Below are 19370 nucleotides of genomic sequence, written 5' to 3'. Positions count from 1 at the left end.
GGGGGTTTACATTTAAAAGCAAGGTATTCAAATGATGACACTGTGGGCAAAGGGAGAAAAGACAGCTCCAATGTTTGTCTATGAATTACAGCTAAGCCACCACCACGACCAGTGTAACAGGCTTTCTCCAGGTAACTGTAACCAGGGGGACAGGCTTCATTTAGTGCTGTGTAAACTGCAGGCTGATGCCATGTTTCCGTTAAGCACATAAGGTCTAATCCCTTATCCATGATGTGGTCTTGGATGAAAGATGATTTATTTGTGAGAGATTGTGCATTAAAAAGTTCCATTTTGAGCGTTGATGGGGTGGTGAATCTCGTTATTGGCTGTGATACACTAAAATCCACTCCACGTTTTCTGTCATGCTTTGTGCTAAAAGATCTTGCAGTGTTTCCCATGCAGTCCAGCTTAGATGGCAGAGATCTCACAGAGTTTCCCGTATTACCAACACAGAGAGCAACACTGTTCTGATGACGCAGTAGATGTGCGACAGTGGTCAATATGGATGGTATGGCTGAAGCAGAGTGTTCAGGCTGATGGTAAACAAGCCCACGACGAGAGCCTCTATGGATGTAACGCGGTCGGTGCAGAAGTCCATGTTCCTTAATGACCGCAATGCACGCCAGAATGGTGCGGTTGTTGAAATTTAGCAGCTGCGGGATGGAATATTTGAGCTTCATGACGGCCGCTGGAAGGTTTTGACTAGCGCTAGGCATTAGCCAAACACAGAACTGGAACACTGTCAGGCACAGCGAGAAGATGGTCCATACCATGACATGAGCCAACTCCCAGCTAGTACCGCAAGGGCAGCGGTCCTAGGCTCGAGGGCAAACTGCAATAGTACAGCTGATGGGGATCACCAGCAAACAGCCGATATTTAGAAGAGATAGCAGTAGGTGAGTAAAAGTCCTTCAAATTAGAAGCAAGCCGTAACAATCCATACAAAAGGTTTTAGACGTATTTAGACGTAACAACGGGCGTCCTCTCCTGTCATGAGTAAATCCATTCGAACTACCAACTGTCAAATACCAACTGTTAACAGCCGAGAGGAGTCATCTGAGACGATAGGATCCAAGCAACGGTCCCAATATAAGCGCTGACTGAATTTACTAGTTACGGACAAAAAATAAATAAAAATAAAAACTAAATCTAACATTACAGTTTTACATCTTGTTTAATCGCTCTCAATCGGTGCTTCAACCATGGAAAGACGTCAATAAAACAGATTGTAAACAATATGTCACATACCATTACATTTACCGCAGGCAAGTCATTCTGTGTCCACAGCTTGTTAGTGTGATAGAGAAATGAACTATTTTGCTAAAGTATTTGCACTTTTGCTTAACCTCCAATGTTTAAACAAATCTGTCATGAAAACAAGTTATGACAACCACTGTGTAAATAAATAACTAATTGGAGTAGAAACATCATTTTATAATTAAATGTAAAAGTTAATGCAGATTTTTTTAAATCCTTTATATAATTTTAATTATAATAGAATTTAATGAAAGACAGAGGCTCAATTACTCAGTTTAATAAAAAAAGAAGCAATTTAATGTTTAGTTTTCTCTCTCCTGCTTAACCGAACCCGCACCGAAACGTGACTTCAAAACAGAGGTACGTACCGAACCGTCACACACCGAACTGTAATATTATTTTAACTTCATTTTTAAATATCATTATTTTAACATAAGAATAAGACATTTTGAAAATGTTTTGTTCATACAATGAAAGTCAGTGTGGTCCAAATCAACATAGCTGCGGTGATTGTAAAAGTGATGAAAATACTGTAAAACTAATAATGTTAGTTCGTAGCATGTATAATTTATCATAATATGTTGTTGTTGTTGTGATCTGTTGTGCTTTAAACTGCATAATGCTTTTTTTTTACCACCAGGAGGCAGCACTGCAGTGGAAACGCTCAGTGACTTCACAAAGACATACTGTAGACTCAGACGTGAATGAATGCTTTTCTCTTACTAGACACCCCGTGATGAGATCACTGGCTCGCAGATCCGCTCCGTGCCGCTGGATGTGTTTAAGGCTGGAGAGGGCGGAGTCTGATGTGGGATTAAGACCGCCCAGTTCCTCTAGTGTCTGGCAGTACTGCTCCAGTCTCTGAATGGGAGTGGAGAGACACTGAGGAAACGGAGGAGCAGGAACAAGAGAGGAAGACAGCTTTGACTGGAGAGAGAGAGAGAGAGAGAGAGACAGACATCAAAAACACATTTGCCACCCTGTGGGCAAAGATAGTAGTGCAACATAAACTATTCTACAGTCTGTTGAGCCAAGTATGGATAGGTCAGACATATTATAGCATATTAAAGGTCCCGTTTTTCGTGTTTTTTTGAAGCTTTGATTGTGTTTACAGTGTGCAATATAACATGTGTTCATGTTTCATGTGTAAAAAAACACAGTATTTTTCACACAATTTACTTATCTGTATACTGCTGTTTTCACGGTCCTCAAAACGGCCTGAGAATTTCCTCGTTCTATGAAGTCCCTCCTTCAGAAATACGTAACGAGTTCTGATTGTGCCAGCGGTTCCCGTGTTGTGATTCGCTGCAGCTTAGGGCACGCAGAGCGCACGTTACCGGAAAGGTCACGCCTCTTACCATAACGGGGAGATGAACGCGCTCAAACTACAGCCCCTGAAGGCCAAACAAAGGTGATTTGACTCCGGGATGAAAATAACAGCGTCTGAACGACATGCCGACAAACGCAACCGAACCGAACGCAACACTTCCTCTTCTCCACGAGGGAGCAACAAGACCACGCCCCCTTTTTCGCGTATTCTTGTGGGCGGAGGTTAGTCAACAAACTGTTCTACTGACGTAATTAAAGCAGGATGTACAGGGATGTAGTCCAAACTGGCCGTTCACTGTAGGCTTTGAAAGGGAACTTCTGTTAAATAAAATATCTCGCTTGGCATTGAACTTTGAGCTTTATAATTTTACAGGTATTATTTATGCTCTAACAGCAACATTACACACTAACTAAAGTTTGAAAAATGGGATCACGAAGAACAGGACCTTTAAGCAGTGCACTTTAACATTATTTAAAAAAATAATTAAAATAATTATGAAATTACATATAAAAATGTGCTTAAGTCCTACTTAAGTTGGTAAAATAGAACTCCAAACTTCATCTAATTGCATTTAATATAAATTTGATCTATAATATGTTTTCCTTTAATTGCATTTAAGTACCTGAAAACATTACATTCAGTTCACACTTAAGTATATATATTTAAAAGTATAGTATTTCCATAAGTACTCTTTTTAAATGTATGCTAAGTGTACTTCTGGGCAGGGCAAGGGCAGGGCCTAAACTGGCATCCTATTACTTTTTTAAAGCACTAGAGGCACAAATCTCATGTTTTTGAAGTGAAAAATATTAGATATGTGGGGAAAACAGAAAGTCGGTAGTGTAGAACACATGCGGGCTCTATTTTATACTCTATTGGTGGAATGTGCCATTTGGACCTCTGCTGCATGTCGTCTGATGGCATATTAATCAATTCAATTAAAGTATGTTATAGATTTCTCACCCTGAAGAAGTCAGCAGCCTGGCTGATGAGCAGAGCATCCGGCTCAGGTCTCATACGGATGTAGTGGGAATATAGAAAGAACTGATCCTTCTGTTGAGCAGAGAGAGTGTCCAGCATGAGAGTATTCATATGGAATGGATCATATCACATACCAACATTTCATAATTCATAACATTATTATGAATATTTCAGATGGCAGTTAACCTAGTATTGGGATGTTTCTTCAACTTTCAGCCACTTTCATGGTTTCGTGGCTGTTTTTTTTTTGTTTTTTTTTAAATAAAACTTCTTGTTATATGAAGGCCACATTAAAACTTGCTTTTTCCCCTTTGCTTTTTAGTTAAAAAAACCCTTACCATTCCTTCTTAATTTATTTTTGCTACTTTTTGAATGCGTTTTATCTATAGATTTTATTTTCTTAGCCTTCTTAATATAGCCATTATAATATTACAATTTGAAAATCCATTATTTCATAATCACATCATTAGCATTCATTTATGTGCAAATGATAAACAGTTTTTGCACAAATTACGGCTGTTCCTCAGTTGTGGCATCATTTACAACAACAATTTTGACTAATAAGGTTAACAAAATATAGTGTATTTAGTTACTAATAAAACAAAAGTGTCAGTGAATAGCATGAGAAGAAATATGAGACGTGACGTGTGAAGAAAATAAATATTGTGATAAAGTGATCATATTTTCTCAGAACATTTGGATTAAACCACTGGAGTTCATTGGATTATGTTAATTCATTGGATTATTTTCAGGCTAAAGTTTGGACTCCATTGCCCGTTTGTAATGGTTATTTCCTGTTTAGTTCTGTTTTAGTTTCAATAGATCCTAATTAATTACGCACCTGTTTCTGATCAGTTCATTAACACTCCTTGTGTATTTAAGACTTTAGGCCTAGTCCACACGTACACTGGAGTTTTTACCACCGTTTAAAAAAAATTGCATCCACATGAAAACGCAAAACACGCTTTGAAGCGCTGTCAAGAGCATGCCAAACCAACAGGTGGCAATATAGCCCTAACCGTAAAGCCATGTTGGCCAATCAGAAGCCTGGAATTTTTCTGACGCAACAAGCCAAAATCTCCAGTTTCACTGTTCACACGACACCACTGCTACCAGAGTTTCTAAAAATGTTCACCATGGCAGGAGTTTTCAAAAAAGTTTGGTTTCAGTGTCCGGATACTGCGTTTGCATGTGGACGAACGGCCAAACCGCATAGAAAAGGCTGTGGTTTTGAAAATACCCGTGTTCGTGTGGACAGGGCCGTAGTCGTTTCACTGACATTTACAAATCATCTCCCGTGGCCTCATGGGATAGTAAAGTGTCTATCGTATGCACACTTCAGAATCTCGCTGGAAATAGTGAGTCATCCAAGTACTTTTTGCCAACTTTTATGAGTAATGTAAATTAGGACATGCTACTCTTGTCACTTTCTGTTCATCGCCTACTATATAGTAGGAAAGTATGCGATTTCGGACCCAGACACTGTACGCACTATTATAAGATGTTACTCACATATTTACTGAAACAATCAGTCTGCTGTAGTGTCTGGGAGAGAGCGCCCTCCATGGCAGGGAGGAGTAACTGTGAGTGGAAGGCAGAGAGGCTTTTCCAGTTACTGAAGAGTGACTCTGTCTTTCCTCTCAGTGTAGACGGGACATCTGAAGACTCCAGCAGGGGCAAGTAGTTTTCCTCCACACCTTTAAGAACAGCGACATACTGCCTCTCTGTGCTGACGAGCCGACACCACTGTAAATAGAGCTTGCTGTGATTGAGATAAAGAGGGAGGAAAAAGTTATTAAAAGAATAGATGACCCACAAACATGGTTTAAATGAAATTTCTTCATAAAAATCCTTTATAAAAACTGATCTTGGAATGCCTTATTTGTCATTGATCTTATCCCCCTGTTGTTTTAAAAATCTGGGTACTCCCTTTGTGTTGCCGTCAAATTGACCATTGGTTTACATCCAATTTGCCAAAAATGCACACTACTAAAAACACTGAAGATTAATGTAAAAACAAAAACACTTTTTGTCCTTGGTGTAAAATGCCTCTGCCTTTTTTATGTCTGTTTCTCAAACCCATGCAAGGGTAAAATGGGTTTCTCACACTTTCTAATTGATATCTAAAAAATTAACAACCAATGATATCCTTTCCCTTTTATTTTATTTTTTTGACTGTGAAACTCAAATAGATGGAGAAACAGCTCATTTTCTATGGATGATCCAGAAGACATCAATTCATCAATTTCTTAAATTTCATATTTTAGTGTTTGATAACATACAATAAAGGTTTTCTGTTTTTTATCCAGAATGGGGGTAATTTTGACTACAAAATGTAAAACACATCTATGTGTCAAGACTTTGCATGCACATTCATGACCCTAAAAGACAAAGTCACACAATTTCAAGAAGAATTAACTAGTTTCAACAGTATTTCAATCAGTCTGAAAATCGAACGCAATAGGAGAGTACAAGTGGCCTATGGGGGGCAAATAACACAAAATAATAACACAAAGGCATTATTAAACTCACAGCCCTAGAATTAAGATGTTATTTAGCTCCTTAAGGAAACAAAGTAGTTTGGTCAGGCAAATTTTGAAGAGAAACTCCAATATTGGGTTGCTAAAGGCCCGTTCACATTGTCTGGCTATCACCAGACCAAGCTCAATTTAAGATTGAACATTGGTCTGGGGAGTCTGCTCTGTATTTTATACTGCACACGCGAGCATAAACGTGCATAAATTAAATGACTCTGTATGCAATTGGATAGTCCTTCAACCAATCAGACCACAAGAGGCATGATAAACAAGCATAATTCAAATGACTGTACACAATTGGATAGTTCTTCAACCAATCAGACCACAAGAGGCGTGATCAACGGGCAACGACCCATTGCTTCTCTATCTGTCATCGTGATAATCCCCCCAATAGCGGGCCAGGTGGATAAACCAGTCTGTGATTGGTTCCCGCAAAAGTGTAACAGAAGCAGTAGAAATGAATGAAAAACAACTCAGTCTGGAAACCCATTCAGTCTGGAAACTAAAGATAACGATAAAAATATATTTCTAAAAATCGTTCGCAATATTAAAGAATAGCAGAGTTCACACCACAGCTATAACAATAACAGAACAGAGAAATGGTATCCTTGGAATCACTTTCCGAACGATTTTATCCAGCTGATGAATTATAAAAACATTGAGAGCCAATCAGAATCCATCCTGCTGAAATGAGCTCGAGACAAGCACGTGCCTAGAATAGACACATCGATATCGTCCGCTGGTGTGGACATTAATACAGTTATCTCTATAGTTAACGTTCTTGGTGTGAACAGGCCTTAAGGCATTTATTTACAGTTGCTAGTGTGTAGCTAGGCAAGTTCTAGTGTGTTCTTAGTGGTTGCTAGGGAGTTACTAGAGTGTTGGTATGTGCATTACTATGCAGTTTGCAGGGTGTTATTGGTGGTTGCTAGGGTGCTCTGGAAGTTTCTAGATGGTTCATAGGGGGAGATTGCTTTGGCATTCTAAATGGTTGCTAGATTGTTCTAGGTAGATACCATTGTTATGTGGTTGCTTGGGAACCGATTTCTGAAGAGAAACCTGCCACGAACACACCTTTGTGCGGTTGCTCCTGCTCTCTCCAGTCCTGTCTCTCTTTCAGTGCGACTGAGAAGCACATGTTGGCGAGTGAAGCCTGTATGATCCACCACTTCCTTGCTGCTGACCTCCACTCCTCTGATGAGCACTCCTCCTCCAGGAGGATCCCTCCATCCTGGAACCGCTGCTGTCACTCCTGCCGTAAGGATGGGATCTGTCAAAGCCCTACGGCCCAACCAAGATAGCGGAGAAGACTGACCCGATGTGGACTCAGCGGGTTTAGACATGCCGGCTGAACGGCGCGGGGCCAGCAGAGCCTGAAGGTCAAAACTGGGATGCCGCTTGCGAGGGGGTTTGGGAGGGAGTGGTGCATCTGTGGGCTACACCAGGACAATTGCATGTAATTATTTGTTTTAACATAAAATCTCATTTAACTCAAGAAACACAAACAAAATTGTCAAAATGCAAGTAAAAACTGTCAACTTAGCCGGCTGGAAAAGTAACTTTTGTATCACTTGCAACATGGTTTAAATCTACATGTCCTAACAAGATGTCTTGATGTTATATAGGGTTGCTATGCAGCTGCAAGGGTGTTTCTAGTGTGTTCTTCTTTGTTGTTCCTAAGGAGTTGCTAGAGTGTTGGTGTGGTTGCTACAACATTGCTATGCTGTTTACAGGGTGTTCTTGGCGGTTACTAGGGGGTTGCTGTTACTTGGGTATTCTGAATAGTTCTAGGGTGTTTAGGGTGGATCCCAGGGCATTGGTGTAGTACAGTTGATTGGGTGTTGCTATGCAGTTGATATAGGGTTCTATGTGTTTGCTATGAGTATTGCTATATGATTGTTACTGTGTTCTAAATGGTTCCCAGAATGTTTCTATGTGGTTGCTAGAGTGTTGCTATATGGTTGTAGGGTGTTTTATGTGGTTTCTAATACGTTGCTAAGCAATTTCTAGAAGGTTGCTAGAGTGCTGTGGGATTTTCCCAGGGGGTTGCCAGACAGTTTCTAGAGAGTTATTTTGACGCTGCTAGGGCATTCTACATGGTTGCTAGAGTGTTTTGAGTGGATCCCAGGGAATTGTTATGCTGTCGCTAAGGTGTTGGTATGCAGTTTGGTTAAGGTGTTCTTTATTCCTAGGCTGTTGCTATCAGGTTGCTAGGGCATTGCTATGAAGCTTCTAGGGTGTTTCTGAACAGTTTCTAGTTTTTGGTGGTTACTAAAGAGTTGCTAGGGTGTTGGTATGCAGTTGATAGGGGCCCTGGTGGTTGCTATAGTGCTGGAGGTTTATAGAGCATTCTGGTTGGTTCCCATGGTGCTGTTATGTGGTTGATAGGGTGTTGTTAAGTGATTGGTGGTTGCTAGGCAGTTTCCAGATAACTGTTAGGGTGTTGCTTGGTGTTTTTCTGGGTGTTTTTCATTGACAGGAGTAGCAAAAACATTTATTTTGGATGTTGAACACATAACTGCAACTCTCTCATTCTAAAACACTAACATTTTTTTTGGCTGGGTGCAGCAGATTTTGCAGGAACTTTCCCCCTCCTGGATTCACCCCATCTTTCTTCTTCTCCTCTCCAATCTTGAGTGTTGAGCAGTTTTGTGGCCGGAAGAGAGACGCCAGTGAACCCCAGGACTGCATGCCCCCCTCTCCTCCTCCTCCAGGGCACCAGTCTGGCTCGATTTCCCCCTCTAAATCCCCCAGGCTGGACGTGCTGGGGGCAGGAGTCCTCCCTCGTCCCCCGGAGTCCTGCTCCTGACCCTGGGCTGTAGATGAGCCTCTTTCCGCCTGCAGGATTCGGCTCTTAAACTGAGCCAGTGTTTTCTGATAGCGCTCCAGAGTCTGGGACCAGAGGTCCAACAAAGCCCCTCCACCCAGATCCAGTGCAAGAGCGCGAGCATCCTGGAAACGTGATGGAGGGATAGGAGGCAGAGATGAGAGAGGAGAGGACGAGGACGAGGAAGGAGAGGAGGACGACACCACATCACACCACTGAGATGCCTGCAGGGGAGGAATGGAGATTTAGTCATGACTAGCATAAGTGTGTGTATGTAGGAGTGGGTCACCAAAAAATTATTCTATATTGCAGTAATGGTATACAGTGGGATCCAGACAATTGAGAACACCTAGGAAAATGCTTCTGCACTGCAAAAAGGTGCAGTCACACTAACAACATTTCTGTGATATTTTGCAGCCAAAAAAGGTCCATGACATGTAGGCATTAATTTAAATTACTAACCACTTAACTCACTGCACGCATTGGGGGCTCTATTTTAAGTCAATGGGGAAAGAGGAGGCACGCCTCCATCTGTAACTTCACCTGCCGGTGTCACTGTTGTACAGTACACTTTATAAAAAAAACAAGTGACTTTCACACTTTTAGTCATCAAATTTTGTAATATTTGCTGTGATTTATTTTTGTAATATCTAATATTTTGTCATCCAGTTTTGAGGAGGCACTGCCTCCCTTGCCTGCTCAGAGGAAACACCCCTGGTACAGTCTATAAAATATATAGTGTGTGGTGAACATCAGGTAGGATGGCATTCCAGAGACCAGTTTATGGCAAAGCCCCTCTCTAACTACCGGTGTGGAAGAAGATGTGCCACACTGTGATTGGACCCTTGGTGAATGAACATAAACAAATGTTCAGCAACATCAGATAAGATGCCAGGACAACTGCCAGACACCTCTTACAGGGCAGGAAGGGGGACCTTCTGCACCCACCACCACCACCACCAAGGAGAGGACTTCTCATTGGTCTACAAGTTGACTTTAACCACTAAACTCATTCCTAAGGTTTAGGCAAGAGCTGCCATAAAAATTCCTTCAGGACCTCCTGGATGCAGCAGCAAAAGAGAGGCCACAGAGATCTATCTAAATCCATGAATTCGTTTGGAGGCCTTAAATTTATATAAACTGCAACACATCCCCTTCATTTTCATACAAAGCAGAGTTTATGTTAATGGTTATTGACTGTAAACACAACAGTCCACACTAGAGTGGGCAACATCGGGGCTACTTCGGACATCAATGGCCAATCACACTACAGGATCGGAAAGGCGCCGGATTTCAATCTCCTCCTCATCAGAAAGTTATGAATATGTCCCACAGGTAGACACCACGTCCTGAGCTTCTGACCTGAAGAGGAAAGAGGCTGCAAGACAGTTGCGGTTAAGCTTTTGCGAGCAAAACCTTTTATATTGCTTCCGGCTGCACTAGCTGCAAAAAGGGCTCTCTCATTGAGTGATCTTATCTGACACGTACGACTCCTCCAGCAGCACAGCCCAGTCCACCAAGGACTTCTGTATGGGCACACATTGCCTGTCCCACATGGCTCCTCAGTGACGCAGACAGCCTGCAATGGACCCTGTGAAGATTCGACTGACCCAGTCACTTTTTAAGGACCCTCTTGGCGCAACCAAAGTTCCGCATCCTTCAGCCCAGCGTGGCAACGACTACTGGATCGCAACTCTGCGCTCTTCCCACTGCATGCTACCTGCATAACCAAGATGTCTCTACTGCCGGAGCGATCACCCAACTGTGTGGAACCTAAATATAAACTTACAAAAACCTCGTTCTAGAGACCTTGGCATCTAACCTGCTTAGATAACAGTTACCTGAGGTCAGCTTGTTACAAATAATAGGTTTATTATTTGTTTGATAATAAATAAGCATTTATTTATCACCATTTGCCAGAACCATTAGGTTTCCATAAGAAGCATTCCCATTCAATTCTCTTCCATTGCTACATTCTGCTCAACAGCGTTGCATTCATCCGTTCTGTGTTCGCATCATTTATTGGTTTTATCGTTTTATTCAGTAATTTTCTTTTTGGTTATTAGTTTATTATCCTTTAGAAGTGCATATTCATTACTAGAATTATTAATCGTTGAAGTATTTACTCTTGCATATCTATTGCAAATAAATTTCATTAATTTTATTACACTGTCTTCATTGTGTCGATGATCAAAGACTCTATTAGTTGTCCAGACTCGCAAATCTTTCCGATAAATCAGCTGACCAACTCCCTCTAATTTACATTAATTCTGAATTAATGAACAGCTCTTTTGGGAGTGTTCTCATATTGTTAAGATATTATTCTTAGCTGGTGCCCGTATCAAAATGAGGGAGGGGTCATCTGATACACTCATAACCACACCTTAAGTGAGTGAAAAATCACAACAAGTGGATGAGTGGATCGCATATAAGAAGACCTTATCAAGACTTATTTGATTTCATACAAACTGTATGAAATATTGCCCGTTGGCAAACAGTAAATAGTTTAATATTTTTTCCTGTTCAGATTAATATGAGATCCCTGTGTGTATTTGTTTGTGCTTTACTTCAGTAAGTGTAGACAGCAGCCGTTGTGTGTTGTCCAGCTGTGTCCAGCAGTCCGAAAGAAGGTGAGACATGTCTCGCACTTTTTCCCTTATTGGAGGGAGTTTGTCCAGCACAGCTCTGAAACCAGACCAATCCAGCTCAGACCAGGTCTCCACCTCTGACAGCAACACCAGTGTATCACTGTGAAGCTCCTATAAACACACACAAATGCAAATCTAGCTGATGCACATGAGCGGAATAGGCTAGATCAGTGGTTCTCAAACCTGTCCTGGAGTACCACCAGCCCTGCACATTTTGTATGTCTCCCTACATCTGAGACACCCATTTCAGGTCTTGCAGTCTCTACTAATGAGCTCATGAGTTGTATCAGGTGTGACAGATGAGGGAGATGTGCAGGGCTGGTGGTACTCCAGGACAGGTTTGAGAATCACTGGGCCAGATCAAATAACAAATGTGTGAAAATGAGAAGCATCTCAGAACATACTGTTTATTAAAATATTTTGGTTGTAGCTGTCAAACACACTGACCATAGCAGAGTCTCTGAAGCTCTTGAACTTGTGCTGTTTGAGTGACAGTCTGCTAAGAGACAGAGGAGGGTGTTTATAGTCCTCTAGCTGCTCCTGTATGTGCTCTATGTCTCTCTCACACTAGAGCAAACACACACACACACACACAGGGAGAGAGAAACAAGAACTGATGAAATACATGTATTAGGACTTCACAAATATGAGCAAACATGTAATTGTAGATTTTTTTCCATTAGAAAAATAATAGTTGACCAAAATTTTTTTATTTCTGTCATTATTTACCCCCATGTCGTTCCTCGTGTTACATTACTTTCATTGTTTCATTGAACACAAAAGGGGAAATTTACTGGTTGCAGTGCTGTTATTATTAACTAAAAGTATAAACTAAAACTATAAATATTTGTTTTTGTTAACAAAAATAAAATATAAATATTAGATAAAAAAATTAAATATAAGTATTAGATCAGAAATGCTAACTTGCCTCGCCTTGGCAACCAACTTAAATAAAATAAAGTTGAAGTACTACAATTAATAAATCTAAAAAATACATTAAAGCTAAATGACAAAAAATAAAATAAATAAATTACAAAAGCACATAAAATTACTAAAACTTTAGCTTAAATGACGTGAATTATATATATATATATATATATATATATATATATATATATATATATATATATATATATATATATATATATATATATATATATATATATATATATATATATATATATATATATATATATATATATATAGTATATTCAGTGGGGGAAAAAATCAGACTTATTACAGTAATATATAATATAGTGCATAAAAATATAATGCATAAATCTTTTATGTTGCTTTTCATTTTAATATCAACCTTTCCTTTAATATAATTTATATCATCAGTGCATGGCATTTCTTTATAAGTACATCCAAAACAAGCTTAAAAAACAAGAGTCATTCAAAGCAAGTGAGCGACACAATGCGTCAAAACTGGAATGCTCCCATTATAATCAACAAAGCTGCAAGTTTACACAGTTTCACGTGACCGTTTGTTTCCACAGTTCAGCATGAGTTCATTGTTCTGGACTCTCTCGAACGTTCCCATTATAATCAGCAAAGTCGACACTGCAGAATAATTCAACCCCAGGCCTTGAGAGTTGAGTTACAATCCTAATAAAAACACAGTTTATAGTGTATGCGAAATCTTTCATATTTGAATTTATTCAAATGTATTCTTGTTATTGATGTCTTTTATTCATTTCTTTTATTCATTTTTCATTTTTATGAATCTTATTAATCTTTTCTTCATGAACTCTAGTCATTGATAGCTATATGTATTCATTTAATCATCATTAATCAATATATTCCTTATGTGATTTATTCTCTTACATTATTGATTTCTTTAACAATTTACATATATTCTACCATATACGCTGATATGTTTGATTATTCTCAAATATAACTTCTTTGTGTCTCTTCTGTGCTGTAAGATTGAGGGGTTCATCCTGTTGACCGGGTGTGTTTTCCATCAAAATTGATTATGTGATGTACCTAGGTATCAAAATATGTCTGTTTCCATCTCTGCAGACATGATATAATGCAAGATATTCTCTTAAAGGTCTGAAATATGTTTAAACCACAATTGATTATTAAGTTATTCCAAGTGCCTTAACAAGGACCATGGTGGACCTAATAAGACCTGCATCATTAAATGGTTGCAAGAGAAGTACAAATAACCTCAATAGGTACTTTCCCTAGTCCCTTCCTGTTACGTAGGTAGGGATGGGTATTGAGAACCGGTTCCAAATTGCCCAAAACCGGTGAATCGGTAAACAACCTGGCATTTCGATTCCGTTTATCGGTTATTGTGTGCGCATTTTATTGTGATTTTTAACCACCTGAGAGCAAAAAAGAAATGTGCGCTGTTTTCTGTGCTGCAGACAAACACACACACACACTGCACACTAGGGCTGTAACGATTTGACCAAAAATAAAAACCTTGATTAATTGAACATTTTACCTCGATTACAATTAATGAACAATTATTTTGCTCTTTTTTTTTTTTTTGCTTTCCATTTTTTGCCTTCATAAGGTTGAGTAAGTTCCTGATAAGGTTTTTACTGTAAATATGTTCTACTATTAAAGGTGGATTTTTTTTTTTTCTAATGAAAAAGTGAATTTATTTGATTTTAAAATACTTGAAGGGAACGGTTCACTTTCAGCAGTTATTGTCTATGGGGCAGATTTCTATTTGTTGTACATCAGATACAGATAAATTAACACATAGGCCTACATTACATTTATTTGAATGCATTAATGAGAGAGTGATTGTGTGTGACTTTCTCATACCGTCTCATTATGAAGCTGTGGTTTGTACTTACTTCAAATGTATTAAAATGGTTGAGTTTCTAAGCTACTTTAGTGACTTTACTTTAGTCACAGGTTAGAGGTTCTGAATTTCGGTTTCGATTATTTTCCGATTAATCGTACAGCCCTACTGCACACACACGTGCGCACAGAATGGCTTCTCATAGTGAATGAATAGTGCGCAATAATGAACGGAGTTCTCTTCCTTGTCTTTTTGCACAGCCAGCGAATGGACAAATACACACACAAATGTCAAAATACTCTCGTTAACACAGTCGGGTATGTCAGCAAATTTTCTTGATGCCGTCTCTATGATAACGTTAATCAAACAACAAAAGACAAGAAAATTCACTTGCTGTTCTAGACAGAATAACTTTTAACTATATTTGTAATGTATAGCCTATATTTTATCAATAAAGTGCAGTGTTATTTTACATTTGATTCAGTTTATGTACCTACCTGAAAATGTTTATTTCAATTGTATCTTTGTTCAATTGTATTTATTTGTGCACTTTATAATTTGTTCTATTTTAATTACTGAGTATTTACTTGTCTGTAATAATGCTTGAAATTTATATTAGTTTTTTTTTTTTTTTTTGCTATGGTATTTTTAAACCAAAGGCAAAAGTTGCTAGCCTGTTGATTTTTGTTCATGGAATTCAGCTACAATGAAATGTTTTGCAATAATAGCCTAATAATAAATGTGAATGATATCAAAGTTTTTTTTTTACCCTATTGGAAAATATACCCTATAGGAATCGATAATAATCGGAATCGATAAGCAGAATCGGAAACGGAATCGTTAAAATTCAAACGATACCCAACTCTATACGTAGGCATAGCATAGCATATAAAATGTTTCGTTTCAGAAGACTCTGCTTTTTCTTCCTCTCCTTGCATTCTGAGAGTATTTTAATTCTTTTGGGCCTTTCTTTATCTATACTTTGATCCTCATAAACTTCATCTGTTAGATACAATACTTTGGATATTAATGCTTAGATTTGTTTTTATTTTGAAGCTTATTTGCAATTGCAATTTTAATATTTACTTGATTCTTTTATTTTTTTTATTCCATCTTTAAATTTTATCTCTGAAATAATAATTTCTTGTCTGCCAGGATCACACTGCATCAGTTCATTAAAAGTCTTGAAAAACAGAAGTAGATGTAAAATATGTCTGTCTTTCTGTCTGATGGTCTAAAATAATTCTTATACTACCCGATTAATATTCAGTTGACAAATCTTCTCTTTATCCTCACACATACAGTACCTTGTCCAGTTTATCCACAAGTGTAGCCAATCTCCCCAGCGCTTCAAGGTCACGACCCCTCTGATTGGACACACGCACCAGCCGGTGAAGCGCATCATCAACACTGTCATATAGGTTAGAGGTCACTGATAAAGCAGCCCTAAAAGCAAAAAGCAAAATTACGTTAGCAACATTCCAGATTTTAAACAAACAATTTTAAATGTCCGCTACAGATTAAATTTAAGTAAAACTACGTAAAATGTAAACTAATTTTACAGTATTATTTATTCTCTCTCGATTCTGTTCATACTTGCAGTCTGGTGATTTCTGTGCCAGTGATGTCCCATTAGCCAGGCCTGCCAGCCAAGCCCCGCCCCTCTGCTGCAGCTCTGTCAGTCGCTGGTCAGTGAGAATGCTTGTCATTAACTGTCTGTGTTTGTTGGCGCTGCTGGGAACATTCTAAAGGTGTATAGAATAGAATGAGTTATTAGAAACAGTCTAATAACTAATCTGTCAGTATCTGCATAGTTGGTGCATAACAAATATATTATACAAACAATTAAGTATTGAAATACACTTTAAGTACTAGACAGCAAATCATATTGCCATCAAATGTTGCTTAACCTTAATACAGTCAGGTAGTGGTTCTGTGTCCATAGATTGCAATGCGTCTCCCAGCAGGGTGAGGGCGCACTCACAGCGCTCAGTCAGCTGCTCCAAACTCTGCAAAGCATTAGGAAGAGCATGTTAATCTGCTGCAGATGTTGGGTCAGGCTTGTGGTAATTCTTAAAACGTTTAGATTTAAGTTTATTGGTGCTTTTTATGAGTATAACTTAACTCTATTTCTAAACATAAAATATGTTTTGTTGTGGGAAAGATTCTATATATATATATTTAACAAAAGTGCTAAGTTTACACAAACACACACACAGAAAAGATGTCCATTACATTTTTATTTTATTTATTTTTTTTTATGTTATTTGACAGCTCTATTTTTTCAGGATATTTGCTCTGGAAGTATTTTTCCCATTAATTGTAATTCCTATATGATTATGGATAGTGCTGTAGTGTTTTGTATTGTTTTAAACTAAGTATTATAATTAATATCAACCTAAAGGTGATGGTCTTGAAAGGTTTATAAGGTGTTCTATGCAATTTCCATCAGTCACATGCATTTTAGTCTGGGACTGGTCTTAAGCCTCGTATGTGAAACCGGGGGTCAGAGTTTTGTTTAAGACTTTTTTTAGCAAGTAAACTAGAAATCTACAAGCTGGATATAAATGACTTGGCAAGTAATTTCTTACCAGTCTAAAAGTGAGCCAGTCATCATGTGAGTGGTTAAAGTCTCCACCCATTTCTCTGGGCAACTGCTGCTTGTCCACAAACTGCTGAAGGATGCCCGTACCTCGTACTGTATGCACCTAAGAGGGTGAAATAGTTAATGAGTTTTATTATCTACTCAAATGCTTGAGTGCCAGACTGAACATTAATTTTTCCCACAGGAACTGAACAAACTCCCTGGGGATGTGGAGCCGAAAGAAAAAAAAGTGGTGCCAACTGTTGTAATTATGAAATCTTTGCTTTCTTTATGTCTGTGAGATGGTCTCTGTGACATACAGTGAATAATATAATGTTATGTACAGTATGAGGTGTTGATGGATTTCACATTTTGGATGTAGACACAGAGAAGAGCTTTTCGGCAACAAGATCTTTTTAAAACTATCTCCTCTTCATTTTCTCCCTTGTAAGGTTTTAGGTACCAATAGCTGCGCCTCAATCACTCTTATGATTGTCACATAGTTGTTGAGCACAAAAAGTGATTGAAAGATAATTCCCTACCATTCCATATTTTGTGTTAGCCCAAACTGATTGATAAATATTAACTTGGCATATAAACATGCACCTCTACTCCATCCAGACATGGTTGGGTCGATTCTTCTTGTTCCTCTGTTAGAATAAGAATTGAGTCAAGCCCTGTTGCCAGCTGTCCCTGTTAAACACAAGCCGACACAAACACACAGACAAAACAGATTTAGAATCAATACAAAGCACCAACTGGACCACAAACACAGTCAGTGCACTGACTTACCTTGAAGAGCTTCAGTGCAGAGAGACAGAGTTCAGACGGGGCAGACTTCCTGCTGTCCACTATCACAGTAAGACCCTTCTCATTGGCCATAGGTCTGTTATTTCAAAATAAGCACACCATAGTACGCACATTAGCCAAGCACAGTAAAAGGTCATGAGATAGTGCCCTCCAGTCTAAAATTCAGCGTAACACCGGGGATTTACCAAAACCCTGGCCAACTCTAACTTTAGCTTCCTCAATATGAATGTTTTCTCTCAAATAAACCAATGCATGCAATATGTGTGTAGGTGTTATGGTTTGTCTCTGTCACATGGGTTAAATAACAGACCTGGTGATGTTGTAATAGCAGGACAACACTTTGATCATTTCATCTGTGTTCCAGCCATCCTCTGGGAGGTGACTTTCTGTGAAAACCAATGCTCTTCCCAGTCGATCCATAGTGCCTACATGAGAAATCACTTAATTTTGGGGGAAAAACAAATATTTTGTAACCATTAAAAGCAAGAACATTTACCTGTTAATTTTAGCTTTCCTGACTGCAGAAGATTGAAATCTAAGTCTCTAAGATGAGGAGGAGGAGATTTGGACTCCAAGTGAACAGCAGATTCAGATAATCCCATCTCTTTTGGGGAATGGTCAGGAAAGGATGTGCCAGACTGGCTTTCTGCAAAGCATGTTGAATTGGCACAGATTGAGTATGGAGTAAGCAAGTGGTTCCCAAACTTTTTCTGCCACGCCCCCTTTTTGTAGAGAAAAATATTTTCAAACACGTACACCCCCACCCTCCTTTGTGTTCATTATGTAAGACTCTTTTTTTTTAAATGTTTTTGAAAGTCTCTTATGCTCAAGGCTGCATTTATATATTAAAAATACAGTAAACAGTATTGTGAAATATAAAAAATATATATGTTTTAACATATAATTTATTCTTGTGGTAGCAAAGCTAAATGTTCAGCATCATTACTCCTGTCTTCAGTATCACATGATCTTTGTCTTTGTGATATGAAGTCTCTAAGTGGCATCTTGTGTCTTCATAGTTTCAGAAGTTAATATTTTGAGGCACGCAACACACTGTGGTGTCTCTTTACTACCCACTGTTGTAATTGTCAATCCGAGGGCGAGATATGACGTCATATTTTCTTGTCTTTTCACTGCAATGGCTGTGACGGCCGCACCGCGCCGCAACAGCTTGATGCTGTCTACTGAAAGCGACAAAGCAAACATTGCAAATCCATTTGTTCTGTACACTATCCCATAGCCTTGCTGTGCCCCCTTTAATAACTTTGCACCCCTCCTAGGGGTTGCGCCCCCCCCCAGTTGGGAACCACTAGAGTAAGCAATGATTTCCTTACTCAATGCGAGGCCACTAATAAGTATTGTTGTGCTGTTCAGAACATACCTCCATCTTTGGCCTTTGACTTTGCATCTGTTTCTGCATCAGTGGCTGGTACACAAACTTTGCAATCTTTGGATAGCTGAGGAGACTCCTCTGATTGGCTAGAATGGCTGATTTGGTGAGTGGCTTTGCTCTGGTTCTTTGAGGTGACTTGGTCACCCTTGCCTTTATGTTGGGCACGGCCATTGGATTTGGCCTTCCCTTTGCCTCCTTTGGCTTTTCTTTTCCTCCTGTAGAAAAGCAAATATATG

General features: G+C 39.0%; 1 protein-coding gene across 1 annotated transcript in view; it reads right to left on the bottom strand.

Annotated features, from left to right (window-relative positions):
- Positions 1 to 19370, bottom strand: part of arhgef40 (Rho guanine nucleotide exchange factor (GEF) 40) — a gene marked incomplete at its 5' end in the record, with an annotated part of 69062 nt that overhangs the window by 20132 nt on the left and 29560 nt on the right. Inside the window, 16 exons of the mRNA XM_079803429.1 lie at positions 1981 to 2184; positions 3551 to 3640; positions 5081 to 5330; positions 7180 to 7541; positions 8653 to 9156; positions 11500 to 11691; positions 12028 to 12147; positions 15655 to 15793; positions 15944 to 16092; positions 16258 to 16356; positions 16939 to 17055; positions 17538 to 17624; positions 17724 to 17817; positions 18052 to 18166; positions 18238 to 18387; positions 19123 to 19349. Of these exons, the coding sequence (XP_079659555.1) occupies positions 1981 to 2184; positions 3551 to 3640; positions 5081 to 5330; positions 7180 to 7541; positions 8653 to 9156; positions 11500 to 11691; positions 12028 to 12147; positions 15655 to 15793; positions 15944 to 16092; positions 16258 to 16356; positions 16939 to 17055; positions 17538 to 17624; positions 17724 to 17817; positions 18052 to 18166; positions 18238 to 18387; positions 19123 to 19349 (2899 nt within the window). The remainder of the gene's footprint in view (positions 1 to 1980; positions 2185 to 3550; positions 3641 to 5080; positions 5331 to 7179; positions 7542 to 8652; positions 9157 to 11499; positions 11692 to 12027; positions 12148 to 15654; positions 15794 to 15943; positions 16093 to 16257; positions 16357 to 16938; positions 17056 to 17537; positions 17625 to 17723; positions 17818 to 18051; positions 18167 to 18237; positions 18388 to 19122; positions 19350 to 19370) is intronic.

This window comes from Gobio gobio (assembly GCF_949357685.1).
Source record: "Gobio gobio genome assembly, chromosome: 2".
NCBI lineage: Eukaryota > Metazoa > Chordata > Actinopteri > Cypriniformes > Gobionidae > Gobio > Gobio gobio.
The sequence above is the reverse complement of the archived record's forward strand: the minus strand, read 5'-3'. Positions and strand labels throughout refer to the sequence as shown.